General features: G+C 53.2%; 1 protein-coding gene and 1 long non-coding RNA gene across 2 annotated transcripts; one reads left to right on the top strand and one right to left on the bottom strand.

Annotated features, from left to right (window-relative positions):
• LOC144330399 (uncharacterized) lies at positions 1-26,165 on the top strand. The gene is made up of 3 exons (XM_077941727.1): positions 1-366; positions 23,660-23,725; positions 24,780-26,165. The coding sequence occupies exons 1-3, from the start codon at positions 113-115 to the stop codon at positions 24,877-24,879; spliced, it is 420 nt and encodes a 139-aa protein (XP_077797853.1). The 5' UTR covers positions 1-112; the 3' UTR covers positions 24,880-26,165.
• LOC106999573 (uncharacterized) lies at positions 3,095-23,560 on the bottom strand. The gene is made up of 12 exons (XR_013396554.1): positions 23,381-23,560; positions 22,475-22,561; positions 22,194-22,328; positions 21,573-21,718; positions 21,115-21,226; positions 15,678-15,774; positions 13,822-13,910; positions 13,302-13,633; positions 11,388-11,534; positions 8,270-10,694; positions 7,022-7,334; positions 3,095-3,618 (listed from the first exon to the last, which is right to left on the bottom strand). It is a non-coding gene; the product is annotated as an uncharacterized LOC106999573 (long non-coding RNA).
• Positions 26,166-27,704: the final 1,539 nt, after the last annotated feature.

The raw sequence follows: 27,704 nt of genomic DNA on the forward strand, positions 1-27,704 counted from the left end.
CACAGTGGGTGCGCAGAGAAAAAGAGGTTCTCAGCGGAGCGTGTGTGAGGCGGGGAGTTACGGGGGAGGGGAGACCGGGCGGGTGTGAAGTCTGTGCCGGGAAAAGAAAAATATGAGTGTTCTCTTTTGTGTGCGCACAAACAGCCGAGCGCGGGGAGGTCGGGCCCGGGGTCACGCGGCTCCGGGCTGCAGCTGCCGCCGTGGGGCGGGGGGTCCCGGGCGGCCACCGGGCGTCGCGGCCGCCTGCGGCATCAGCATTCCGGCGGCGCCGGCGGCCGCTGTCCTCGCGCGACCCCAGCCCGTCCAGAGCGCGCCCCGGCACCAACCCTCGGGGCGAGGCGAGCGCAGCCCCCGCGGGCCAGCAAGGTAAGCGTGGCGCGGGGAGCTGTGACCGGGAGCCTGGGCGCCAGGCGACCCTTCGACAGGGCGCACGGGCCGGTTCTCCGCCGCGCGGACCGACGACCGACGGGGAGGCCCGAGTCCGGCCCCGATGCCCTGGCCCGGTGTCCCCGACGGGCCCAGAGCCCGGGAGGGAAGCACGGGCCTGGCCCGGGCACAGGTTGGGCCTCACCCCGGGCTCAGGAGGATGGAGCCCAGCTCAGGGCCGTCTCTCCCCGCTCGGGGGGGCTCAGGAGGGCCCAGGGTACCTGCGCGGGCACCTTGGCGGCGGGTCACCCTCCCTCTGAGCCACTCCGTCCGTGGGCAGTGGCCTTACCAGGTCCGAGCCGGAGGCTAGGCGTTGCCCTCCGCGAGCCCCCAGCCGCCCCTCGAGCTCTGCGGGAGCCCCAGGTGCACACGCGCATGTCTGGGCCAGGCCTCCAGGCCTCTGTCCCGCGGGCGGGCTGGGAGGTGGCCCCGCGATGCCCGCCGAGGGGTGGAGAGGGCAAAGCCAGGGCGGCGTCGGCGAGGCCATCAAAGGCCGGGGGTGGCGGCCCACCGCATTGCTCATGACCAGGCCGAGGGCATGAAAGGATCTTTATCCTCCAGTGACACTGCCAGGCCGGCGCTTTTCTCCGGCCTCCCCCTCCCGCGGCCCTAATTGGGGCCGGCTGCTAATGTGATTAAAGGCCAGTTAAACGTTTCTCCGAGCAGGGAGTGGGAAGAGGCCGAGACCCCTGCCCCCTCCCCAGGGTCACGCCAGGCTTGTGGTCGGGGGTCTGCGACGGTGCCAGCCCCGGACGGCCTGGCCAGGTGCCCGCCGATTGTTCACCCCCAGGCGGGCGGGCCGGCGGGCTCCCGGGGCTTTATGTAAGCCGGTGGGCTTTGGGCCCGGCCGGATTTGGGGATTCTTTTCGCACAGTTTCCATTTTCTGGCCTTTGGAACTGCGCCCTGGGCCCTCGGGGCCCTCCCCCTCCGGTGCCCGGCGCTGGCGGGGCCCAGCCACGGGGGCAAGCCGGGGGTGCCAGGCGTTGGGGGTCTGGAGGGCCCGAAGCAGGTCGCGTTTGGGGTCTCACTTCCACAGACAGTGACTCAGGACTGTTGGACCCTGGTGCTGTGTTGCGGCTACGCAGAGCCTGCGACCCGCGGCGCCCCCCGCGACCTCAGCGACTGCCCGGTTCCCACGTCTGCGACGGCGTGGGTGGTCCCGCCCGCCCGGGAGGGCTCTGAGTCTTGGCCGCCCGGGGCGCGGGGCCTGAGAGCGAGTGTCTGCGCTGCGCTGCTCGCCGCGCCAGCTTCCGAGGTCGCCCGCGGGCTCGTGCCCTGCGCCCTAGGGCCCCGGGGACCTTCTCCAAGCCGGCCTGACCTGGTGGAGGCTGTCCGCTCCGCTCGGCGAAGGCCGGGCCGGGTGCACGGGCAGCGGGTCCCAGCTCTGAAGGGCCAGCGCCGGCGCCCGACTCCCCGCCTGCGACGGTGCTCTCACCCGGGAGGGCCTGAGCCCCTGGAATGAGCTCCGCGGGGGCCCGCCGTCTGAAGCAGCCCCCAAGGGCGCCGGGCTGCTGCGATGCAGTGGCTGTAATTGCTTCGGGGTCTCTGGGGGATCGATAGCGTGGCCCAGCCGGGTGTCTGCGCCTCTGAGGTTGCAAATCTGGAACCAGTTAGGATGGGGGAGGCAGATAATAAAAAGCCAAATGGGCGCCAGGTGGAGGAGTGAGCTCTGCACGTTCCATCAGGTGGCCCGGGCCGCGCGCTCGGGCGGCGGCAGCGTCTCCGGGGCACGCGGGGCCGGCGGTGGCAGGTGGGACCCGCGGCCCGACCCGCGCTAGGGCCGCCCACGCCCTCGGGCCCGGGCCGGGTCTCTCCACAGCCTCCGTGCGCGTCCCAGAAGGAAAATGCTAGCAAACCGGAAGGCCGCGCGGGGCCGAGCCGGCCTCAGCCGGGCCAGGAGAGGCCGTCGGCGCCCCGAGGAGGAAGGGGACCCGGTCCGGGACGGCCGCCCCGCGGTGCCCAGGAAGGACGCTCGCCGCTCCCAGCACCCCAGCGTCTGAAAAATGAATGTGAACTCCGCAAGCGTGCTCCCGCGGACATTTTACATGTCGGTTGTTCACATTTTTCAAATATTCTCTGAAACAGTCTGCAGAACTTTTTCACATCTAACAAATGTCAGATTGAGCAGATCAGAAGATAAGAAATGAACATGACATTTTAATTCAAGTAGAGGGAAAGCAGACGGTATTTTTAAAATAATATTTTTGTAAAAACGTATTGTGGATCTAAGATTTTGTCATGTTCAAAATGTATAATTTTTTGATATTTAAAATACACATTTTGTACATTTTCAACCAAAAAGACAGGGAAAAATTTAAAAAGCAAAAGCTGGGAACCAAGAAAAGCCTGGAGAGAAAATGGGCGGTAAGGAACCATAGCCGGTCCTTCACACCGTTTTTTTTTTCCCCTTCCTCATAGCCAGAAAGAAAAAGAAAAAGAAAGAAAGAAAGAAAGAAAAAAACAGTGAAAATAAAATAATTTCATATTAAACTAACACAGAGAACTAATTAATTTCTTTCCAGATGGGTTGAAGGGACCTGGCTGTTTCAGTGTGCTCAGAAAATGCTGGACTTGGGTTGGTTTTCTTTCCTTCTGCTGCTCAGAGAATCTTACGAAAAAGTAAACAACCCCAGCCTAACCATTTTTTTATCAGCTTATGAACACAGATAAAATTAGAATCCTTTTTTATTTGAGATAAAATACACACAGGAAAAGACTAATTTTTTAAGGGAATATCTGGGTTTTTTTTTTTAATATATGAAACTGTAACATTTAACTAACATGTAATGAGCTGAACGACCTTGGGTTTGTTTCACTCCAGCTCCTCCTGAAATCTTCCTTTTTTTTCTGAGATGGCTTTTCCAGTGATCTTGTGTCAGTAAGAGAGGAGCATACAGTGCAGCAAATATTTTGTGCGTTCATAGTCAATACATTTCTCAGTCAAAAAATCAAAAACAGGTCAATGACTGCTTTTTAGGAATAACCTTTGAACCGAACAGGAAATGGGGAAAATACCTGTTTGTGGACGCTTGCACATCCAGGAGGAGAAGAGGTGCAGTTAGTTTCACTGTGTGAAGAGGAGATGCTGCTCTTTCCAGAGAGTTTATTGGAATGCCAGGCCCCGGGTGTTTGGGTACGTCTATGCAGACACTTAGCGCTGACCCCTGAGGGTTTCGATGTGTATAATCATGCTGTAAGAGGAAGGCAGGTGGGTCAATTGTGCAGTGGGAGCACAGGAGACGCTGGGGCATGCCAGAGCCTGGGCAGTTCCCATCCTGATACCCTCTGTGTCCATGTTGTAGTCCCAGCTTGATGACATGAAAGGTACATTTTCTGTTTTCTCTCCTTTAAAATCTCCCCAGTGGCCTACTCAGCAGCATTGTTGGGGGCCCACCAGTCATTTTTCATAAAAACAAAACAAAAGACCACAGTGTGGACCAAAACTTGGGATCTGAGATGTCCCTGAGCTTACCTGTCACATCGAGTCACCACCTGGAGAAGATAGATTTGCTGACCTCTTACAGAGCCCGGCAATAGGACGTTCAACCTCAGTCCTGATTACGGGTGGGCGTTGGGTTTGTGTGTGTGTTGGGGGGGGTGGGTTGTTGCTGTTTCTGTTCTGTTGTTTTTCTGGGAAAACAAAGGTCCCTTTGGGGGTACCTGGGCTGGCCAGTACGGCGAACAGGAAAGCCAGCCAGGTCAGGAGGAGACATGGCTTCACATTGGAATGCCAGTTTGCTTTGTGCTTGTTTATTACAACTGAAGGTTTTGTGTTGTCTAGTGTTGCCCAGAGTAAAAGCCCATTCCCAGGAAGGATGAATTTGTGATACGAGATAAACACTAGAAACAAATGCCCAGGGGAGAAGGAGAAGCAGATCACCTGGGGCAGGTAAGAAGGCCACACCTGGAAATGCACCTGCTGCGGTTCTCACCCACACCAGAATCTCTGGTCGGAGCAGCTCTCTTTGAAGAATGCCAGACAAACAGAAACCTGGCCACACCCCCTCCAGAGTTACCTGATTGAAACACAAACCTGATCACTGAAAGCCTTCCTGCATCCACCTGCTGCATGCAGGAGGCAGCTCGGCCTCCTTCCCCAGTGGCCTCCCAGCCCTACCTCTAGAATTTCCTGGCCCGTGCCCTCCTGCCACCCTGATATCCCTTACTCCCCAAGACACTCGCCCCTGTCGGCGACACTGGCCCAGCGGTGGGAGAGGCTCCCTCTCTGCCCATTGCCCATGAACACACTGCGTTCAGGGCTTGTCAGAGCAGGCCAGCCTGGTGGAGCTGCTTTGGGGCCTGGCTCTGGAGGCCTCAGGAGTACCCCAGCTTGCAGATGAGGAACCCTATGCAATGTATAAGGAAAGGAAAGCTTGGCCCGTGTGAGCCCAGCATTAGGGCCTTGGAACTCCCTGTTTAGCACCCCCCATGCTGCAGCCAAACATTGACACCCCAAGTTCTAGGACCCCATGAGATGGTGCCTTGCCTAGCCAGCTGCGTTGATGTGTGGGAAGGGACATGTTGCGGAAATCCTCCAGCAGGTCCTGGCTCCTGTCCTGTGCCCAGCACTGGCGTTCTTGTTCAGAGAACAAAGGCCCGGAGGCCCCTGCAGAACCAAGAAAGGCTGAAAGCAGTGGCTTTCAAAGCTTGCTGACCGTGGCTGGGGTAAGAAATACATGGTGCATCTCAGCCCACAGCAAGCGGGACAACTATGTATAAAATAAGTAATTAACTATACCTAGATAACCGAAACACAATTTTTGCGAAAGAACGGTTATCTTACTAGACATCATGAATGCTGATATCTGTTCATCCTATTTCTTTTTTCCAAATAATGGCTGCCACCCCCGAAACGATCCCATGATCCTAAAGGGCTGCCTGCAGCGTGGAGTTTGCAGACCACTCTGTAGAGCTGAGCTTGTGTGGGGTAAGCCCGGGTGGAGGGAGACCCACAGTTCCTTCCTGCTGCATCTCCTGCCCCTACTTCCAGCCCTGGAGTCAGAACCTCCTGCTGGAATTCTGGCCACCATTTCCTACTGTGACATTGAGAGGCCACCTCCCCTCCTGAGCCGGAGCCTCTGCTTCTTCCTCTTAGAACGAGGAGGACAGCTCCCTGCTAGGGTCTTACAGAGGATTCAGTGAGATCATGTACCAGATCAGGTCTTGACTCAATGTGTCTGCCCAGGCTAGCACCTGACAATCACCTGTCACTTTTGCTCCTGTGCCTCCCTGGGGCCCAGGATGTCTGCCCCCCCACCCCCCCAATAGCCCTCCAGTAAAATCCTCCTCCCCCTTCCAATTCCACTCCAGTCTTCTCCTTGGGCCAGCTCCTCCTCAATCCCCACTGCAGATTTGGGGACTCACAGATCCATGCAGTACGGATTAAGACCAGCCGCCCTGGTGGACTCTTAGGCCTGGGCTCTGCCTGGCTCGCCGGCGTTTATAGACACGTGCCTGATTGCCAGTCAGCCCCAATCCAACCTCAACAGCACTGTGGACATGGAGGCTGTGCTTCTCCCCATTTGCAGATAAAGTATATGGGGCCCAGGAGGTATCATCATGTGACCGCGAGTCGCACAGTTAGTGGCACAGCAGGGGCAGACTGGCTCTCCTGGCCTTCAAAGACCATCATGCTCATGGCCCAGAGTCTTTCCTCCTGGCAGGGCACTAGGGCCCTTTCTGACAGCCTCGCAGCAACCAGATTTGTTCCCTGGCCGCCCACCTCCACCTCCACCTCCTCCACCCCGGGAGAGCTGAGTTCATTTTCCTTTGACTGTTTTTTTAATGCTTCCCTCGCGGGGCAGGCCCCAGTCTTCCTGCACCACCCTCGCCAGCTCTCACTGCTGGAGCGATCATTACTCCCAGATTTACCCAAGTAGAGGGTGTACTTGGAATGGCTGCCCCTGTGCTCCCTGTGCACGCGCACACCCCCACGTACACTGTGGTGACCTGACACACACACTTCCCTGATCTCACACACTCATGCACACACACACTGTCCTGATCTCACACAAACACACACTGCCCTGATGTCACACACACACACATATACATACACACACTACCCTGCTCTCACACAGTCATGCGCACACACACACACAGCCCTGATCTCACACAAACACACAAACACTGCCCTAATCTCACACAAACACTGCCCTGATGTCACACAAACACACAAACACTGCCCTGATGTCACACACACACATACACACACTACCCTGATCTCACACACTCATGCGCACACACACACTGCCCTGATCTCTCACACACACACTGCCCTGATGTCACACACACACAGACACACACACACTGCCCTGATCTCACACACACACACTGCCCTGATGTCTCACACACACACACACACACACACACTACCCTGATCTCACACACTCATGCACACATACGCACACTTCCCTGACCCTATCACTCTGCACATTGGAGCTAAGCTCATGAAAGCTGTTCATGCATTTTATTTGGCAAGTCTTTCTCACACCTTTAATCACACTAGCCTGCACACCGCCAGTCAATAAAGATTAGGAAATCGATTGCTAACTTACTCTTGGGTTAGATAATAAAATTTTTTGAAACATGCACCTGGTAGAATTTATCTGTGAAGGGTCCGTTCAGAGTTTGCTTCAAGCCTTGCAAGTCTTTCATGGCTCTGAGGTCAGGGAGGCTGTGAGGGATCCTCAGCCCAGCAGACATGGAAGGAGCCGACGTCCTTACAGGAGATGGACAGACGGTCAGCATGTGAACAGTCCCCTGCGTGCAGGTGAGGACTGGGGTAGTGCAGGGCCGCAGCAGGGATGGGCTATGCCTGGGAGCCGCCAGCTCTGGATCAGGTGGCCGGGAACCGTCATGCTGAAGAGGAGGGCTCCAGTGAAGCTCTGGAGGAATGTTCTGGTGCCTGTATATACAAAGGCCCCCCCACAGTTCAGGAACTGGCCCTGTACAGGTGAGGAGCAGGAACGAACCAGTGTAACTGAGGCCAGTGTGGCTGCAGCAAGGGGCTGGAGGCATGAGAACTAGTAGAAAGGAATGGGGGGCTATTTCTGCCTTCCCATTCTGGATCATCCTCATCCTCCACCCCAGAGCCCCAGGGTACCAAGCTCTGAGTCCCTGCCCCTCAAGGCTACGGAATGTCATTGCCACTCAGGGTGAAGGTTCTGGAAGGGACCTGAAACACCAGGCCCCTCTGCCCAGAGAGCCCCAGTGGACCCGCTGAGCCACGGACCTGCTCCTTGGAGCCAATCCCCTTGTGACTTGTGAATTGTGCTGAGTCCCGTTCCCTTTTTCCTTTTTATTTGTTGCTTTGTGTATCTGGCAGCTTTATCACAAAGCTGCTCTCACGTGGTGCCTCTGTCCCAGCCTGCCATTTTCCTCCCTCTGGGGCCCCTTGCATGGGAGGCTGGGAGCAGCGCCCACCCACCACCCAGCGGAGGCTTGGGGCCCGGAGGTAAAACAGAAGCACAGGCAGGGGATGCTCTCCAAACGTCCTTCAGCCCACATCTTTGAACTCCAGTAGGAAGGCTCCTGGGCCCCCATGGCCCTATGCACACGCATCTGCATGCATGTGACACACTTGTTGGCCCATGGAGAAGGCTGTCTGCACAGGGGTGCGAGCTGCCCAGCACCCACTGATCAATTGCCACATTCCAAGCTGCCTTTAAGCTGGCGTGGGACGCCCTCTGAGGTTCGCCCAGCCCCTGGGGCCTAGACTCTGGTGTTCTCCAGGAACTGTCTACCTCTGTGTGTGGGAGCCACACTGGCTTCCAGACCCCCACAATGGATGGCTCAGGCCTGTGGCTCACCCCAGCATCTGTGACCACCACCAGTACCCACCTGCTTTGCCTAAGCATTACTTCTGCTGGGCAGTTCTTTACTTGTGTGAGCAAGCCAGCCTTCTAGAAAACTCTTTGTTCTCCTCTCATGGCCAGGCAGGTCTTGCACAGTCCAGATGGTGAAGCCCAGTTCCTACCTTCCAGTGAGGACCACCTGACTTTGCAGGGGAGACAGACGGGGCCCTACACAGATGGGACAGGGCAGGTTGGGTGCATGGAGGAGGGCAGGTGCCCTCTGAGACGCAGGGTCTGGGCAGGTTGGGCTGGAGCCTGGCATCTGTGACTGACTGGCCTCTCTTGGCCTGTTTTGCTCACAGTCTTGCTTCCTCCTTGCTCTCTGTTTTCCCTGCCACCTGGACTTGGGTGCATGCTGCTTTCTGTCCATTACCCTCAACCTCTCACCTCTGTCATGACCCTGTAGCCAGCGCCTCCCCGATGTCTCTTACTCTGAGGTTTCCCATGAGAATGAGCCTCCTCCGGTGTCATTGCAGCTGCTTTGATCTCCTTCGTGATTTTGCTTGAGTGTGGATTCATATTCAGACTCTTTTAGGGACACAAAGACCCCCAAAGTGGATGAATGCGCTACAGAGGCAGATGCCGGGGCCTGAGGCCTGGCCGGCCTGTCCTCCCTGCCCAGGGTTTGCTGAACACCCCAGCCACGTGCTCCAGGTGCACACCGAAGCTCCAGCTCAAGATTCACCTCAGAGGAGGGCATCTGGCCCAAGCCACTTCCTCTATGAGGCGACCAGGGTGGCCAGGACTTACTTGCCATGAGACCTCGCAAGTTGACAAGTGCTGAGAGTGGTGGGAAGCGACAGTCTTCTCTACCAGCATTGGTGAGCACTTAATCCAAGCCTCGAGGCTCCAGCTGCAAACTGGGATGGGAATCTGATGACACCCACCCTAGAGGGATGGGGCTAAATGTAGATGACATCATTTCCATACGTCTGCACTGGGCATTCACATACATGAGTGTCCTCAGAAGCACTACCTCCTCATGCTTCTCCAAGGAATCTGCCCTTTCCTTAACCCTGGCTGAGTCCTACCAAGGAAGGAAGGGTCTCAGGCCACACCCCAGATATAGCGCTGGATGCCCCAGCCAGGCCAAGGCGGTCAGATTTCCTTGCAAGAGTTTGAGCAAAGATACAGAGATTGAATTAGACTGAGCTGGGACTGGAGGCTTGAGGTCCTGTCGATGAGGAGTGATAGCTCAGTGTATGAAGCTGTGGGTTTTCTGTGTGCCCTTGCAGCCCTGGGGACTCTCATGGCTCTTGGTGAGCCCACACTGAAGGAGAAGAATGAAGAGGTGGCAGAGGATCTAGGTTCAGGCCACAGAAAAGTCTTGCTACTGCAGAGGTGAGATGAGGTCAGGGCAGGAAGGGAGCAGGGTTGGGGTGCAGGACTCTGAATACCCTAGAGGCCAGGGTGGGACATCAGCAACACCAGGGGGAGTCACCAAAGCTGAGTGCCAAGATGTGGTCAACTGAGGACGCGTTTCTGGTGCCCACTCCTTCAGCCCAGAGACCGTGTGTGGCCCGTCTCCTGACCCAGCGCAACCATCCTGAATACCTGAATGAGTTTACTTGAGCTCCTGCAGCAGAGGCCCACAAAATGAGTGGCTTAAAACAGCAGAAATGTACTGCCGTGATGATCTGGAGGCCAGAAGTCTGAAGTTGTCAGACACGGTCGTGCTCCCTCTGTAGGCTCCTGGGGGCGTCCTTCCTCACCTCCTCAGCTCCCAGTGGCCCTGGACATCCGATGGCTTGTGGCTGCATCATCTGCTCTCTGCTTTTGTCTTTCCATGGCCGCCCTCCCTCTGCATCTGTCTCTGTGTCTGCTCCTCTTTTTATAAGATTGCCAGTCCCTGGGCCCACCTTAATGCAGTATGACTTCACCTTAACTAATTACATCTGCAAAGACCCTGTCTCCAAATAAGGTCATATTTTGAGCTTCTGAGTGAAGTGGATTTGGGGGACACGCATCAGCCTGGCACAATGCCCCTCCTCCCCATGCTCTCTAAAGACAGAAGGACCTTGGACATCATGAGTGGACACGATGACATGAAGACAAAGGTTTCTGACGAGCTAGGCCAGGGGTGGACACACTGTCCCTGGAGTGACAAGTCGGGGCGGTGCTGGTACAGGGGCACGCCGACATCCAGGGCAGTGCTGGTACAGGGGCACGCCGACATCCAGGGCAGTGCTGGTACAGGGGCACGCCGACATCCAGGGCAGTGCTGGTACAGGGGCACGCCGACATCCAGGGCAGTGCTGGTACAGGGGCACGCCGACATCCAGGGCAGTGCTGGTACAGGGGCACGCCGACATCTAGGGTAGTGCTGGTATAGGGGCACGCCGACATCCAGGGCAGTGCTGGTACAGGGGCACGCCGACATCCAGAGGAAACCAAAGGCCTGTGGGAAAAGCCTGTGGGGACGATGGAGAGAAGAAGGATGGAGTCCTGGATGTAACGGGAACCTGCAGCCTGTGTGCCTGTCCCTGTGATGCTGTGATGGTGTCTGACTTTCTGTAGACCAAAGCTCCCTTTTTTTTTTTTTTTTTTTTTTGAGACAGAGTTTTGCTCTTATTGCCCAGGCTGGAGTGCAATGGTGTAATCTCAGCTCACTGCAACCTCTGCCTCCTGGGTACAAGCGGTCCTCCTGTCTCAGCCTCCCAAGTAGCTCAGATAACAGGCATGCGCCACCACTCCTGGCTAATTTTTTTGTTTTTAATAGAGACGGGGTTTCCCCATGTTGGTCAGGCTGGTCGAGAACTTTTGACCTCAGGTGATCCACCCGCCTTGGCCTCCCAAAGTGCTAGGATTACAGGTGTGTGCCAACACACTGGGCCCCAAAGCCCTCCTTTTACTGGAGATCTTTTGCACAGGATCCATAGGCTTCTGCAGTGGTGTTGGCCATCCTGGCATCCCTGGCTTTCCTTCCCTGCTGTGGTCTACATAGTTTGGGTGGAGTTGAACCCATAGAGTTGCCGGCTGCACATGAGACCAGGGCCCTCCCTTTGGACACTGCGATCTGCTTGGGAGTTTACTCACAGCTGAATTTGAGCAAAATGAGGAGTGGAGATTGATAAAACTGGTAGAATGAACCACAGAGCTGTCACCTGGCCACTTTGAGGAGAAGGCCTGCTGGAGAGCGAAGACCTGGAGGACGCTGAACTCAGACGGACAGACAGACTTGGTGACGTCCTTGGAGGCACCGGGTCCAGCTAAACCTTGAACTCTGTGATCACAGGAACCAGTAAATTCACCTGTAAGCCCAAGTTGAGTTTCTGTCACTCACCCCCCAAAAAAGTGCTGATGGGAGGGTGTCCGGGTAACAACTGCGTGCCAGTTGACCACACCCATGCTGCTACCAGCCCCAGATCTGGGGTACAGTCTGGCCGCCTGAGGGTGTCAAGCTTGTGGCCCATGAGGGTCGTAGCCATGCTTCAGGGCAGAGGATAGGAACTGGGTCCCCTGTGAGACCAAGAGGAGACAACAGGTGGAAAGGATGGCCTGCACTGAAGCCGGGGCCACCAGGCTTGTCCCCCCCTCGCTCTGTGGACAGACTGGGCTGCACCATTTCTGAGGGAATCTCCATGACTCAGTCCTGGGCATTGCGGCTGGGGCCAGTATCTAAAAAGGCAGCAGATGCAGTCGGCCTGCTAGCCCCTGCTAGCTCTTGTTTCAGGTCAGAGGGAGAAAGGACTGGTGGCCTCCAGGTGTCCAAGAGCCTTCTCTTGAAAGAGCATGGTGAGAGGGAGCGTTGCGCTGGGTTGATGAGTGTCCCCCAAATCACCTTCTACTCAGAAGCCCAAAATATGACCTTGTTTGGAGACAGGGTCTTTGCAGACATAACTAGTTAAGATGAAGCCATGCTGCATTAGGCCGGGGCCCCTGTGTCCAGGGCCTTCCCCATGAGGTGGCCACCAGGAGGCCAACCTCAGGGACACAAGGACTGGAGGGTGGGGGTCTTTGGAGAGGCATGGGGCCCCCTCTGTGAGTGGACATTCATCAAGAATGAAGGGAGACCCCAATGGGGATGGAGCAGCCCGAGACGTGAGGGTCCTGCCCTGGGACAAAGGTGCCCTGAGCTCAAGCCAGGATACCCAGTGCCTGCTGACCAGGCTGTGCTTCCCCCACAGCCTCTCCACACCCTCGCTGTATATTCTATAAGATGAGGTCCCCTCCATTACTCTGGGCCAGGGATCTCAAATGCAAGGCCGCCAACCAGTTGGCGGCCTGGGGCTGGAGCCCACAGTTTCCCATGGCACCCATTAGGACACTTGCCAGAGAGGGGGTGGGCGAGCTGGTTTCCATGGAGACAGGCTCAGGATGCCCAGAGACCACCAGTCCTTTCTTTGTCTGACCTGAAGCAAGAGCAAAGCCAGGGGCTCACAGGCCGACAGTGTCTGCCTCTGTCTTAAGGGCTTAGACTGAGACTGGCGGAGACCCTCCAAGTCACTCCCATTGTTTCACAGATGAGGAAACCGAGGCCCACGGGTAGGGGGTCTTCTGACAAGTCACAGAATTGATCAGGGGGAGAGCTGGACGCCTGCCACACCGTGGCTCTGCCGTCTCCCGTGGAAACCCGGGCCCCCGTTAGAGCCTGAAGTGGCCTCTCGGCACCAGGCTGCTGGGAGACCTGCGGTCACCAATGGCAACATCACTCTTGCAACAGCCAGTGGGGTGTGGGGTAGCAGATGGGAGCTCAAGTACGGCCTGGGTTCCAAGACAGAAAGAGACAAAGCGAGGGGTCGTGTGGGTGCCTGGCCTTGCAGGCAGACGTTCCTGTTACCAGGTAGTCTTTGAATTCTGTCCTGTACTAAATATAGTTCCTCGGGCGTTTTTGATCTTGATAATCATGCAACCATGGTACAGAAATAATTGGTCCACTCTCATCTTTTCCAGATTACAGTTGGGGGCAGCTGAGTGGGGCCTGGGTGGAGGGCACAGAGGTATGGCTCGGGTGCAGGCGGGACCCTGGGTGACACTTGTGCAGGGGAGAGCCCCTCCCCCAGCCTCAGTCTCCCCACCTGTGTAACGAGGAAGTGGACTGGACACGGCTCACGGTTCTTGCATGCCCAGCATTCCGCTTTCAGCATCACTGGAGCTAGAGCTGGCTCCGTAAGCAGGCTCCAAGGTGCCACCACCAAGCCCGGGCATCTTTCCCTCTTTGCCAGCATTCTGGCTGTTTCCTCAGCTGACTTTCCACAGACCCAGTATTTTCTCTTCCATGGGTTCCGTTTCTAAAATCACATGACTGTGTTTTTCTTTTAATTCAGAAAAGCATGATAAAGGCACAAAAGCCCATGCCTCTCTGCAGAGCACCCTGTCGACATTTTCTCAAAGTAAGTCATCCATGCACCTGTGAAGAAAGCACAGAGGACTCAGAAAGGCCAAAAACAAAAACTAAATCACCCCACCTCGGCCCCTGCCCCTCTCCCAGAGGAGCCCGAGTCATCAGCACATGCAGCAGAGTTGGTCAGCAGCTCAAGTTCACATCCCCCAACCACCACATACCACCTGTATCGCCTGGGCAAGTTCTCCCAGTACCTCAGTGTCTTCATCTGCCAAGCGAGTAGGATGGGAATGCCTGCCTCCTGGGGAACTCAGGACTCGCTTAGTTAGCTGCATTCAGGGACCTGGAAGAGACTCACCAGGCGGTAACCCCCGTCTACATGTTCCATGCTGTGGTGAGCAGTGACTGCATATTCTTCCAAAAGCATCTACACCATCTATTATTATTATTATTTTTTTTTAGACAGGGTCTCCCTCTGTCACCCAGGCTGGAGTGCAGTGGCATGATCTCGGCTCACTGCAGATCATGGCATGAACCTCCGCCTCCTGGGTTCAAGCGATTCTCCCGCCTCGGCCTCCTGAGTCGCTGGGATTACAGGCACGCGCCACCATGCCCGGCTAATTTTTGTATTTTTAGTAAAGACAGGGTTTCATCATATTGGTCAGGCTGGTCTGGAACTCCCAACCTCAGGTGATCTGACAAAACTCAGCCTCCCAAAGTGCTGAGATTACAGGCGTGAGCTACCACGCAGCCTATACCATCTATTTTTTTAACCCCCAAATGGATCATACTTTGGGTTCAGCCTCTTGCGTTCTTTGCCGTGTTTATTTTAGAGACCTGTCCATCTCAATCCTTACAGACAAACGCTGCTCTTTCTTAGGTGCCACCAAGCGTAGACACAGACCTCCCACCCCCAGTGCCCCATCTTTCGCCATTAACCAACAGTGCTGGGATGGTAGCAGGACACCGGGAGTCAGATACCTCGAAGCTCTGGTTCTGGCCACACTGCTTATGCATATTGTACTCGACTGATTCACACTCCCATGGCCCTGGATGAGTGTCCCTGGCCATCCCGCAGGCTGGGTGGTGGTGGCCTGTTCTTCTCATTGCTATTACCCCGGGCCTCTGTGGGTCCACCAGCCAGAGTTCTGATGCCCGGCGTGCTCGTAGGAGCCTGGCCTGGGGACAGCTTTGTGAGGCAGTGCAGGCCTTGAGGCCATAGTGGTGCAGCAGAGAGGTGGGGATGAGGAGGAGCCACCAGGGCCCAGGGCAGCTCCTGGACACCCAGGGAGAGCTGAAGTCCACAGCCAGCTCCTCGCACCTTGTCAGGCCTGCCCTGCACTCAGCTCCCAGATTTTATAGAAGGAAGTCCCTGCCTTTAGGCCCAATCAAAAAAATTGGACTGGGATGTTAACAACCAACTTTTCCTGGTGCTTTCCTGAGTCAACCTCTACAGCCTGGGACTGGCTCAGATGCCTGCCCTAGGGTCCTTTGGGGGCGGCGCATGGAGTCAGGGCCATCTGCGATCTCCTCAGCAGGTTTGGTCCTGACCCTGGAGAGCCGGTCGACTTGTGAAAACAGCCTGATGCCATTCTGAGCCAAGCCCAGTGAGGAGGTTGATGGGACCAACCCAGGTCACCCATCAAGTGACCACAGAGCAATGACACTCATCTGCCCCATACCATCACTCGCTTAGAGAAAGTTCCAGAAGAGTGGCTCCAAGCATATGTCCCATGATAAAGAAGTGGCCTCTGCAAGGGTTAATTTCAGCATCAACTTGGCGGGGCCACAGCACCCAGATATTTGACCAGACATCACTCCGGGTGTTTCTGTGAGGGGTTTGGGGACGAGACTCACATTGGAATCAGTGGGCCAGGTAAAGCAGCTTCCCCTCCCTAATATGGGTGGACCTCATCCAATCAGTGGACAGCCTGTGTAGGACAAAGGGGATCCTGTACACTGAGTAAGACAGAATTCCTCTTGCCTGCCAGCCTTTGAGCTGAATATCTAGCTTTTTCCTGCCTTTGGATTTGAACTGAAACGTCAGCTCTGTCTAAGCTCGGGCTGCTATCAAATATTTATTGGTGTGGCTTAAGCATCAAATACTTACTGCCCATCGTTCAGGAGGCTGGAAGTCCAGCATCACGGTGCTGCCAGTTTGGTTTTGGTGAGGGCCTACTTCCTGCTGGCCTTCCTGTCTCTATGTCCTAAGGTGTCAGAGATCAGAGAGAGAGCTGTCCTGTCTCTTCTTATAAGGGCACTAATTTCATTAATCAGAGCTCCACCCTCCTGACCTAATTACCTTCAAAACACCCCACCTCCTAAGACCAGCACATTGGAAGCTGGGGTTTACCATATGAATTTTGGGGGGACATATCTAGTCCCCAGCAGCCTCTTCCAGGTCTCCAGCTTGCTGACTGAAAATCTTGGGACTTATCAATTCAGTTATTCCACAAGCCAGTTCTTTACAATAAATCCCTCTTTGTGTGTGTGTGATGTGTGTGCATATGTGTGTGTGCACGCACGTGCATGTGTGTGTGTACATTCTGTGGTTCTGTTTCTCTGGAGAACCTTGACTAATAACACTCTCCAAGGTGACAAGGAGACGCACAGGGAGAGAGTGAAGTTTAACACATTGGTTAAAATAGTCACAAGATTCTCATCAACCGCCACAAATGGGGTCCGGCCACAGCTACTGAACTTGGCCACGTCTGCAGCTTTGCAAATGCTGCTGGATGCGCCTGGCCTGCCATCCCGCCGTCCCGCCCTGCCTCCTGCGTGGCCTTTCTGAACTGCCTTCCAAGCTCCTCCCAATCCCGTAGGATTCACCTCATTGTGCCTCCTCTGTCTCCTCATCCGCAGCCCCTCCCAACCCGAGTTCCTAGCTCCTAGAGGTCAGAGGTCACACTTTTCCCTCTCTCTGTCTCAGTAAGTGAAAGCAGTGAGTGGCACCTGACTGGATGTGGTGGGGTTGGGGGAGAAGAGAACAAAGTGTGGATCAGCCCTGAGGAGGCTGTGCAAAGACCCAGTGCTGGGTCCGAGGCCCGACCCCAGGAACCAGGACCTTGTGCCTCAGTTTCCTAACCTGTAAAAAGGGATGTTGGAATCACGGGTGTCAAAGGTCCCTTCCAATTCTGTTATTTGTGGGTTTTCTCACGGCCAGAGCTGGAAGAGGGGAAGCAGAGAACACCCCGGCCTCCAGGCCCTGAGCACAGTGAGCTGCCTGCCTGCACGGAGCTGCTTGACCCCACCCCCCCGACCACGTCCCTGCTCCTGGGGATGGTTCCCGGCCTCCACGGCATCCCAGGGAAGGCAACAGAGATGGACTGGAGGGCATGGGAGGACACGCATTCACTGACCGTCCAGCCCAGCAAAGCAAGAAACCGTCAAAAAGTAAAAATTCCATTTGTAAACAAGATCGAATTATTTGATTGTGAAACCAGGGTCCATGGAATTTAAAATAATTTAATATGAAACAATATCATTTGAAATGCTGGCCAGCCAAGGACCTGGACGGGGAGGGGGACTCTGTCCTCCTGTGCCCAGACACGTGGAAACCCAGCCTCAGAGAATAACAACAAATCATTCTACAGCAAGTGTGGCTGAGATTCAGCCACGTGGCAGCCCCAGGCCAGGCCCGGGGGCAGCCGGTGCGGACTCCTCGTCCTCTCGGAGTTTACAATCTAACTGGGCAGACCAGGGTTGGACAATTAAATAACGATGCCAGAAAGCAGGAGAGGAGCGAGTGGGTGGCACTTACGCCAAAAGGGAGGCCTGATAGAGCCAAAGGGAGTGTGCTGTGGGCCATGGGCATTGCCAGAGGAGGCTCTTGGGTGCTCTGGCACTGCAGTGAGGAGCTGGGGGCTTGGTAAGCAGGGAAAGCCAGCACTCAGAGGAGGAGCTGGCAGAAAAGGAACATTAAAATAGGAAGCGTAGGAAGCGTGACCATTTGCAACCCTAGCTTTGTCTTGTACTGCCCATGTGACCTTGGGCAAGCAATGTTATCCCAAGCCTCAGTCTTTTCATCTGCAGAATGGGAACAATCCCAGTCCCTACTTCCTGGTTGTTCTGAAGGTCGGAAATCATTCACATGCAGCCTCCTGGGAGCCCATGTCCCCGACAGACAGTAGCGCTCCAGGTGGAGCATGAGGCACCGCTGGCGCTGTGAGCAGATGCCTGTGGAGGGAGGAGAAGAGCAGGTTTCCTAGAGGCCTGGGGGGGGCCGATGCCTCTACAGTGGGCTCTACGCTCAGCTGCCTTGGAATCCCAGCAAAAGTGCCTGCCTGGAGTGATAGGAGCAGGCTCTTCGGGGACTGGGGTGTCGGGAGGGCACGTGCACGTGCCTTGCAGCTGGTGCCTCTTGGAAGGATGGGGAGGCGGGGGCCCGGCAGACCCTGGTGCACCGACACTCCACAGCCATGTCTTCTGCCTCAACATAAACATGATTGGGAATAGTTCAGGACTGTAAGAGCAAGAAAAACAAACCCAGGGAAACCAGACAAAGAGCGTGCAAATGCTAACTTTCATGTCACATCCAGAAACCACATGTTCATCAAGCCACCTGCAGGCTTGTAACTCAGTGGGGAGACACAGGGTTGTTGTGTTTAGAAAAATCAAGCTATCCTTACAGCTGCAAGGGGAAAAGTCCAGTTGCTGCCTCCCCTCCATCATCCTGGACCAGGTTCCCCCACAGAACAGCCCTTTGAGGCAGCCAGGAAGCTTCCCGTTGCTGTGGCCACCCGGGGCATGGCCCCTGAACCTTTCCGTGGACATTGAGGTTAGGGAAATGCCCCGGACCTCCAGGCTGGTGAGCGTCAGACCCAGAACCCCCATCAGGGTGCCCAGTTCCCCAGTCTCCCTGTCTCACCACCACCCCAACCTGGGCTCAACCGCCCCACTTGAGGGCAGGCAGGACTTGTCCTGGCCTCGGGGAGGGGCCAGAGAAGGGGGGAGAAGACCCCAGGGTGGCCACCCAGCCTCGCACGTGCTGCCCAACCACCTGTGGGCTTGAGGAGGGCTCCAGATCACTCCTGCCCTCGGAGACGGCGATGCTGAGAAGTGTTATTTTTATTCCTCCCCAAGCCTTGCCAGATTACATTGTCAAGGCCAGCACTTTGGAGATATTTCCTTGGTTTCGCAATTCACGCAGTGACTAACACATGTTACATTTTGAAAACTTCTCTGGGTAAAAATTTAAGCTGAATTGTAAATACATAAAAGTCTCAACATTAATGGGGTACATGATATCTCAGTGACTATTGTGTAACACCAAGATTCGGAAAGGATGTGGAATTCCATATAGTCGGGTGAGGATGCTGTCCCAGAGCTGCCCCGTGAAAGCACCATTGTGGGCAGCAACCTTGCCTCTCTCTGCGGTTATGTAAGTTACAAACCCCTTTGCCTCCCGGCCTGTGAGGCGTCAGGACCCTCAGGACCCACAGGACCCTCAGGAGGCTGGAACGGCAGAGTTCCGCCCTCGCTGATGCATCCCCTCCAGGGGGCATGTGCACACGTGCCTGGCACACCCTGCCAGGGCTTCATGCGTGTGATCCCCTTGGCACCCTGAGGCATTGGGCTACAGGTGACAAAACTGAGGCACACGCATGTTAAGAGACTTGCCTAAAGACATCCCCTGATAGAGGCGAGCAGGACTCAATCCCAGGCGTGATGGCCACATGGAATGCTCACTGCTATGCTCATCACCCCCTCGGCCCCTGGTGCTGGGCAGCCATGAGCCATGCTGTGCCGTGTTGTGCATGCTGCATGGCACAGGGCGGCCCCCACCAGGACAGGCGATACATGGGTGGTCACCTGGGGTCACTGTCAGAGCATCTGGACTATGAAATGAAGGCGATGGGCCACTTGGCAATAGGGCACCTCAGTGTCCCTATGCATGCCACAGCTACAGGAGCACCTGGGCATGGGTGTGGGAAGGAGGCAGAGAGAGAAGGAAGGAAGCAGAGAAGCCAAGAGTGGTCGGGGAGTGGCTGTGTCAGGAGCCGGCCCCCCCACTGCCCAGGCTCCTGCTCCACTGAGTGCCCACAGCCCCACCCAACAGCAGCCCTACCAGCCCTCCTGAGCCTCCACCTGCCTGTTCATTGCTTTGCTGGATGACACTTATCAGCCTCTACTTAGCCAGTTTCCTGTCTCATTTCCCCGTTCAACATTGATCTCTACGCAGGACTGTAGACTCCATGGAGGCAGCATGCTGTCTGCTGGGCTCCTGGCCGCATCACCAGAGCATGGCCCCAGGCCTGGGTATAGCAGGCATTGAGTAGTTATTTTTTTGAATGTATGCACCTCCGAAAGAAAGAGGGAGCCACCGTCCTCGCCTCGCTGCTGTGGCTCACTCCAGTGGCTCTACCACCTAAGATGCCTGCTGGGTTTCTCCTGCTCCTTCTGGGACCTCAGACAGGCAGTGCAGGGGAGGGGCAGGCAGGGCAGCTCCCTCCTCAGCAGCGCTCACCTTGGGCCACTCAGGGGCCAGGAAATGGCAGTGCAACTCGAGACTTTTACGATACCATCAACTCCCTGGTGAATATTGATTTTTCTTCAAAGCTCAGGGCCTATCTGTCTGGGCTCCTCCCAGCCCCACCCCCAGCCCCAGAGCTGCCTGGCAAGCCTGGAGACTCCAGCACCAAGGCGTCATGCTCCCGAATGCCGCAGGTCCCCCCTACTCCGCCCTGGTCAGGGCCCTCCTCACCGACGTCCTGGTAACTTAGACATTGCAAGCCACAGCTGCTGCAGTGTACCAGAAAACGTTCCTCCAAAGACACAGAATTTATGAAGGACTGTTCCCTGCTGTGGCAGGAGGGGTAATCACGCAGGTTGGGAAGCATTTCACGTGCTCCTTTATTGACTGTGCTGGGAGATACTGAAGTGGGCAAATGCCGTCCATCTGAGCTCTCAGGACATGTGGGGGATAAAGGGGAGTTGAAGCTGACCAGGAGGCTGTCACAGGTCAGTGTGATAAGCACAAAAATAAAAGTATGTCCAGGGCACCAGGAGGGCAGGATCCGCTCGAAGTGGGGTCGGCAGAGGCTTCCCAAAGAAAGGAAGCTTCCCCCATCTCTTGCAATTTTCGTGTGGCGTCTCCAGAGCGCCTGTTCTGTTAGAACGAACTGAGGCCTTAATGGGATTACTCAGCTTTCAGTAATAACAAGTTTGTCTAGGTCATGTAGGGAGGTACTTTAAAGTCATTCTTCCTTCTTTTTTTATTACAGCAATGACTTACAATGCTTGAAAAGACATTTTCCTTAATTCAATTACCAAGTGAGCTAAATGCATTTGCTGGAGATAATTAAGAATCTTTATAAATATAAAACAATTATCCCATCAAAATACAGTGCTGGATGTTATTATTCAGGCTGGCTTTTCAATCAGAACCCCCTCCCCCTTTTAAAGCAATTCCAAAGCCCCCTGCGCCTGCCTTTGCCGGCCATCCCTGCGAGCCCAGGCCATTTGTCCTGCCAGCTCTCCAGCACCACGGAAGGGCGCCCTGTCTGCCCAACCCCTGGCCCGGAGCCACCAGAGCTCTCTTCACTCACCTCTCTGGTCCTAGTCTTGGCCCCGAGCAGGTATCAAAAACAACGTGACACAGACCAGAGGAGCCGGGGGAGACGTGACAACTAAATGCAATGAGGTCCCCTGGCATGGGTCCTGGAACAGAGAGAGGACATTAATGGGAAAACTAGCGAAATCCAAATAAAGTCTGGAGTTGAGTTAACAATGGCCCAATGTCAGCTTCTGAGTGCTGGCAAATGTACCACAGTAATGTGCGCAGTTCACAAAGGGAAGACCGGGTGGGGGGCGAACGGGAACTCTCTGTACTATCTTTGTAACTTTTCTATAAATCTAAAATTGTTCCAAAATAAAAAGTTTGTAAAAACAAAACAAAATAACAAATGGGACTGAGTGGGCAAAAGAGAAGGCAGAGTGTCCCCATTGCTGGAGTGAGTATTCCCGGTCTTCAGAAACCCGCCTGGCCCCACACCCCACTGCTCACCTCCAGTTGCAGCCCCGTCTCGGTTCCCTGTACAGACGAGTCCCATGGACCAGCTGCCTGTGGTTGCTGCCTCCACTTCAACACCATCTTTCCCCAGGCCATTTGTCTTGAGCCACAAAGTGAAGGTGAGGTGTCAAAGTGGGCACCTGCAGGACGGCACCCTGGATGTTTGGCCTAAGAAAACTCCCCCATCCTCCTTAGAGAAGCCACCACGTTGCATACCAGGGAGTGAGGCTGAGGCTGTGCTGCTGTCAGTGTTCTCCAAGGCCACTAACTGGACCTCTGGACAACCTGCTCTTCACAGGGACACCTCGGTCCCTCCTGTCCTGGCCACAGGCCACAGCCTCCCTCAGACAGGCTGGAATGAAGGAACACACTGAACCTGGTCTGCAAACCCTGACGGGGGCTTGTACTGGGCAGCAGTGCTGACGTGGGGCGGGCTGAGTACAGCACAGGCATAACTTCCATCCCCCAGGTCTGGGTACAGACACAGGCATGACTTCCATCCCCCAGGGCTGTGAAAAGGAAACACTGTCCAGGGCACCTCATCTGATGGTGCTTGTGATGACTGTGCAGGACGTCAGAGGAGCCAGAAGCACCCGCACCCCTGTGGTTATTTACCTCGTCGTCGCCATGCCTTTGAGGAGCTTTCCTGGGCCTTTCCGAGCGCCTGAGCTTGGGAAGTAACCAGTGGCTCTATGAGATTTCCCCAGAGGGCACTGCGATTTTCATGGGCCTCTCCCACCATAAAAATACCTGTATTTAAAAACATATTTAAGGAATACAAATCCTTCTACCATAAAGACAGGCACATGTCCTTGCAGCACTATGCAACAATAGCAAAGACATGGAATCAACATTGATGCGCATCAGTGGTGGACTGGATAAAGAAAATGTGGTACCTATACACCATGCAATACGACGCAGCCATGAAACAGAACGACGTCACGTCCTTGGCAGCAACACGGATGGAGCTGGAGGCCGTTATCCTATGCGAATTAATGCAGGAACAGAAAATCAAATACTGCATGTTCTCACTTATAAGTGTGACCTAAACATTGAGCACACATGGACACAAAGGAGGGAACAGGGGACCCTGGGACCTACTTGAGGGTGGAGGAGGGGAGAAGCTGAGGATGAAAAACTACCTCTCAGGTATTATTCGGATGACTTGGGTGACAAAATTATCTGTACACCAAACCCCAGCAACATGCAATTTACCCATGTAACAAACCTGCACATGTACCTTTGAACCTAAAATCAAAGCTAGGGGAGAAATGGTAGTGAATGTCCCTAAGTATGAAAAAATAAATAAATAAAATTTAAAAATAAAAACAATTTAATAAACCTTCAAATGCTTCCACATTTTTCTTCTGGTTTAAGCAAAGTTAGAGAGATGTTCTTGGACCCCTAAAGGTATCAGGTCGAGACAGACATCCTTGCCCTGGGCCCCCAGAGCTTAATGGACAGGCTGGTCCAGGCCACACTTACCAGTTAAGTGACCTGGGGCAAGTTACTTAACCACCTCATCTTCAATCCCTCATCTGCAAAACAGGGATAATGATACCTGCTCTGCAGGGCTTTTATGAGGATTGCTTAAGCTAATGGGTGTAAAAGCATTAATTCCAGCCTGGCCCCCAGGAGGCGATCAATAAAGCAGCACTACTCTTGCGAAACACCCTAGCCATCAGAGCAGGCAACATGTTTCTGTCTTCTAAAACGATCCCAAGAGAGCCTCCGCTTTACTCTACAAATACGACCTCTTGATTTTATTCTGCGAGCTTAAATGTCTGTGGTTCTCTCATTACCTGAAACTCAAAGTCCTTAAATAGTGTCTGAGGCCCCTAAACGTTCCTCTAAGTGCTGTGTAGAGCCATCACTTACTGGCTGAGACACACTCCGCTGGCTTTCCCATCGACAGATGCCTCGGTGGCCCTTTCTGGATCATCTAATCTCTGCTCCGGGCCACTGGCTCCAGTTCCCTCATTGTAATAAGCACAAGGGAGGGTGTTTATGAAGGAAAGGGGGTTTGACTGAAGTCCAGGCTGAACTCGGAATTTCCCTGTTTGCTTTCTCTTCCTCCCCAGGCGTGCTGATGGACCAGACCTGCGGGAGCTAACTCGACAGGCCTCCAGCTGCCAGAGATTTGAGATGTTAGTCAGGGCGCAGGGGCGGGGGGCTCCGGGAGTGGGGAGCGGGGAGCTGGAGCCCTGAAAAGACCTCAGCGTCTCCTTGTCAGGACTGAACTTCCACCTTGGGTCCTTGCTGAGTCTTATTTTGCTAATGAGATCAGACAGGCTTGTAATTTTAGGTAACTGCAATTGCTAAGACTGGAAGAGAGACTCATTCTCTGGCATTCCCACAAATTCTTCCCAGTTTGTTTAGCTGAGGAAATTAGGCAAGAGCAGGTAGAAAAACGGCAGGTCAAACACAAGCCATTGCAAGAAACTGACTCATGCTTTACCAACAGCGTTATTCATCCTCCCGTTCCTCTCCCTGGCTATGTATTTATTCGTTTATTCAGCAAACATTGATTGAGCATCTAACATGTGTCTCCGCCTTTTCACACCCCCAGGCCCTTGCCCAGGCTCCATCCTCCGCCATGTCCTCCCATTGACCCACTGTCTGTCCTTCTGGCCCAGGTCAAAGGCTACCTCCTCTGGGAAGCCTGCCCCAAAGTTCCATGCCAGACCCCATCCTTCCCCTCTCTGTAGGAAGGAGACTACCATGCCTCCCAAGAGGAGAGCTTGGCTGAGAAGCACGGCTCCAGGACATCCCTGATGTGTGGCTCGGGCAAGGCACTGAAGCTTTCTGCTTTCTTTCCTCCTCTATAAAGTGTGAATACGAATACCTCCCAAAACTAAGTGCCCAGGGTGCTGTATAAAACACACTAAACATCACTTGCCACATGCAACTGAGCTTACAAGAAAGGAAAGGAGTTCCCCAGAGGCCAAAGGCAGGGGAAAGCCAAGAGTGAGAGTATTAAGTCATTGCTGGCATGAAGCCACCTCAGGCGTCAAGCAGTCCCAGTAGCGTTCAGTGGCCATCCAGGGGCAGAAAGAAGGTGGGACGGCAGAATTGCCATCCTTGCACCAAACCAGAACCTCAGAGGTTCTAACGCCAGGGAAGGGGCAACTTGAGAAAATCCACCTGCTGCGAGTGGAGACTTCTACCACTTACCCATATTAAATGCTCTTCTTCCTCCAGGCGACAGAGGAACACAGTCTCTGACCCCAGCAATCAGCCTGGGCTTGGGACCAGCTCTGGCCAAAGGGCTCTGAGAGGAAGAGATGTGACTCGCTCCTAGACTACAGCCATTGACACCACCAGACTCGGCAGTGCCATCTCTCTCCTGTGGCACGTGTGGAGGCCGAGCCTGAAAATGGTAACCTGGACCCACGCTGCTCCAGTGGAGGCATTCCCCTGGAGAGTTACTCAGGTCCCCAGCAAACTTTGCAGGAGCCGTAAAAGCAAGAAATAAAGCCTATGTTGGGTTTAGCCAGTAAGAGGGCGCCTTCGTTACTGCAACGGAACTTAGGCTGTATGACATCACATGTTCTCACTCACATGTGAGAGCTAAAAAAAGTGGATTTCATGGAGAGTGGAATGGTAGTTACTAGAGCTGGGAAGAGCAGGAGGGAGGGAGAGAAGTTGGCCAATGGCTACAAAATACAGTTAGATGGAAGGAGTAAGTTCTAGTATTCAATAGTCTAGTGTGGAGACTATAGCTAACAAGTTATTGTACATTTCAAGATAGCTAGATAAGAAGAACTGGAATGTTCCCAACACAAAGAAAAGATAAATATTTGACATGAAGGATGTTCCAATTACTCTGATTTGATCATTACACATTGTATACAGGTATCCAAATATCACAGGTACTCCCAAAGTATGCACAGCTACTACATATCAACTTTTAATATTACACCTGAAAGCAATTTCAAGAGAGGCTTCATTGAGAAGGTAAAATTTGCGAGGGGAATTGAAGGAGAGGAAGGAGTTGATGAGACCAAGACATGGGAGAGTGTCTCTCAGGAAGAGAAGCAGCCAGGGCATCCCGGCCATTTGTGTACCTTCATTTACGAAGTGTCTGTCCAAACCTTTTGTCCAACTCTTTAATTGTTGCATGTGTTATATTATTGGGTTGTAAGAATTTTAAATATATTCTGGATATAACTCTTTATCAGATGTATGTATTGCAAATATTTTCTCCCTGTCTGTGACTTGTCTTTTCATTTTCTCAACAGGTCTTTTCAAATGCAGACATTGTTTATTTTGATCATGTCCATTTTTGTCTGTTTTAACTTTTATGCTGGTAGGATTGTTGTTCTCTGTTAAGAAACCTTTGTCTTCCTCAAGGTAACAAAGTGTCTAGAAGTTTTACAGTTTTGACTTTGTTTAGGCCTGTGGTCCATCTTAAGTTAATTTTTCTGTATTGTCTAAGGTAGGGTTGAAGTTTATATCTTTATGGATGAATAGCTAATTATTCCAGCACCATTTGTTTTAAAGTCTTCCCTTTTCCCAATAATTTAGCTTGGCCCTTCTTTCAAAAGAAAATTGAAAATACATACATCATATAAAGACTTATTATACTATATGTATTTTTCCAGACTCTTTATTCTGTTCCATTGAGCTGTTCTTACACTACCACACTACCTTAATTATTATAGTTTTATAATGGGTTTTGAAATTGAATACTGTAAGTCCCCCTCACTTTTTTTTAATTGCTTTGACTGTTCTATGCTCACTATATTTCTATATAAGTTTTACGATCAACTTGTCCATTTCTACAAAAAAGACAGATGTAACTTTAGTTGAGATTAAGTTGAATCTTAGATCACTGAGGGCTGACTAGACATTTAACAATATTGAGACTTCAGATTCATGAACTTGGTATATCTCTTCACTTATTTATACTTTCTTTCGTTTCCCTCAGCAATATTTTGTAGTTTTTAGTGTACATGTCTTGCACATATTTGTGAGATTTATCTCTAGACATTTCATACCTTTTATGCTATTGTAAGGAGTATCGTTTTTAAAGATCTTTCTATTTGGAGGTAATGTTAAAATACCGGAAGACTCACATCAATAGTACAGAGACTCCCTGTGTATTCTTCACCCAGCTTGCCTTCATGCTAACATTCTACATAATCACAATCTAATCACAAAAACTAAGAAATTAACATTGGTACAATACTATTAACTCAACTACAGACTTTATCTGGATTCTACCAGTTTTCCACTCATGTTATTTTTCACTTCCAGGATCCCATCCAGGATCCTACATTGTATTTAGTTGGCGTGTCTCCGTCGTCTTCTACATCTGTGACAGTTCTTCAGTATTCCTCTCTTTCATGACTTGAAGATGTTTTCATGGCTTGATGCTCTGTCAGATATTTTGTAGAGCGTTTCTCAATTGGGTTTGATTTGATATTTTCTTTTTTTTTTTTTTTTTTTTTTGAGACGGAGTCTCGCTCTGTCGCCCAGGCTGGAGTGCAGTGGCTGGATCTCAGCTCACTGCAAGCTCCGCCTCCCGGGTTCACGCCATTCTCCTGCCTCAGCCTCCCAAGTAGCTGGGACTACAGGCGCCCACCACCTCGCCCGGCTAGTTTTTTTTTTTGTATTTTTTAGTAGAGACGGGGTTTCACTGGGTTAGCCAGGATGGTCTCGATCTCCTGACCTCGTGATCCGCCAGTCTCGGCCTCCCAAAGTGCTGGGATTACAGGCTTGAGCCACGGCGTTTCTCACAACTATTCCTGGTCACACATTATCAAGAATACTACTGGAGTTTTGTGCCCTTCTAAGTGCATCAGATTAGACAGTTACTTTGTTTATTACTAGTGATGTGAGCCTTGGTAACTTGGTAAAGATAGTATCTGTCCTATTCCTTCACTGTGCAGTTACTACTTTTCTTTTTGTAATTAGTAACTCTTGGGAAAGATACTTTGAGACTGTGCAAATGTCCTGTTTCTTAAACTTTTGCCCACTAATTTTAGCATCCATTGGTGTAACTTGCCTCCAGCAATTATTGCTGTGGAATTTCAATGATGATTTTTCTATTTACCTCATTTCTTCTACATTTGTTAGTAAGAATTCTTCTTTAACGAGGTTTTGTTCCTTTTCTCCCATTTA

This window comes from Macaca mulatta, chromosome 7 (genome assembly GCF_049350105.2).
Source record: "Macaca mulatta isolate MMU2019108-1 chromosome 7, T2T-MMU8v2.0, whole genome shotgun sequence".
Classification (NCBI taxonomy): Eukaryota; Metazoa; Chordata; class Mammalia; order Primates; family Cercopithecidae; genus Macaca; species Macaca mulatta.

What these genes read in the sequence shown, in the direction of transcription:
- LOC144330399 (XM_077941727.1), top strand. Translation starts at nt 113, where the DNA reads ATGAGTGTTCTCTTTTGTGTGCGCACAAACAGCCGAGCGCGGGGAGGT. An exon ending in AGCCCCCGCGGGCCAGCAAG is followed by an intron (nt 367 to 23,659) that starts GTAAGCGTGGCG and finishes CTTCCTCCCCAG; the next exon opens with GCGTGCTGATGGACCAGACC. An exon ending in AGCTGCCAGAGATTTGAGAT is followed by an intron (nt 23,726 to 24,779) that starts GTTAGTCAGGGC and finishes TTCTTCCTCCAG; the next exon opens with GCGACAGAGGAACACAGTCT.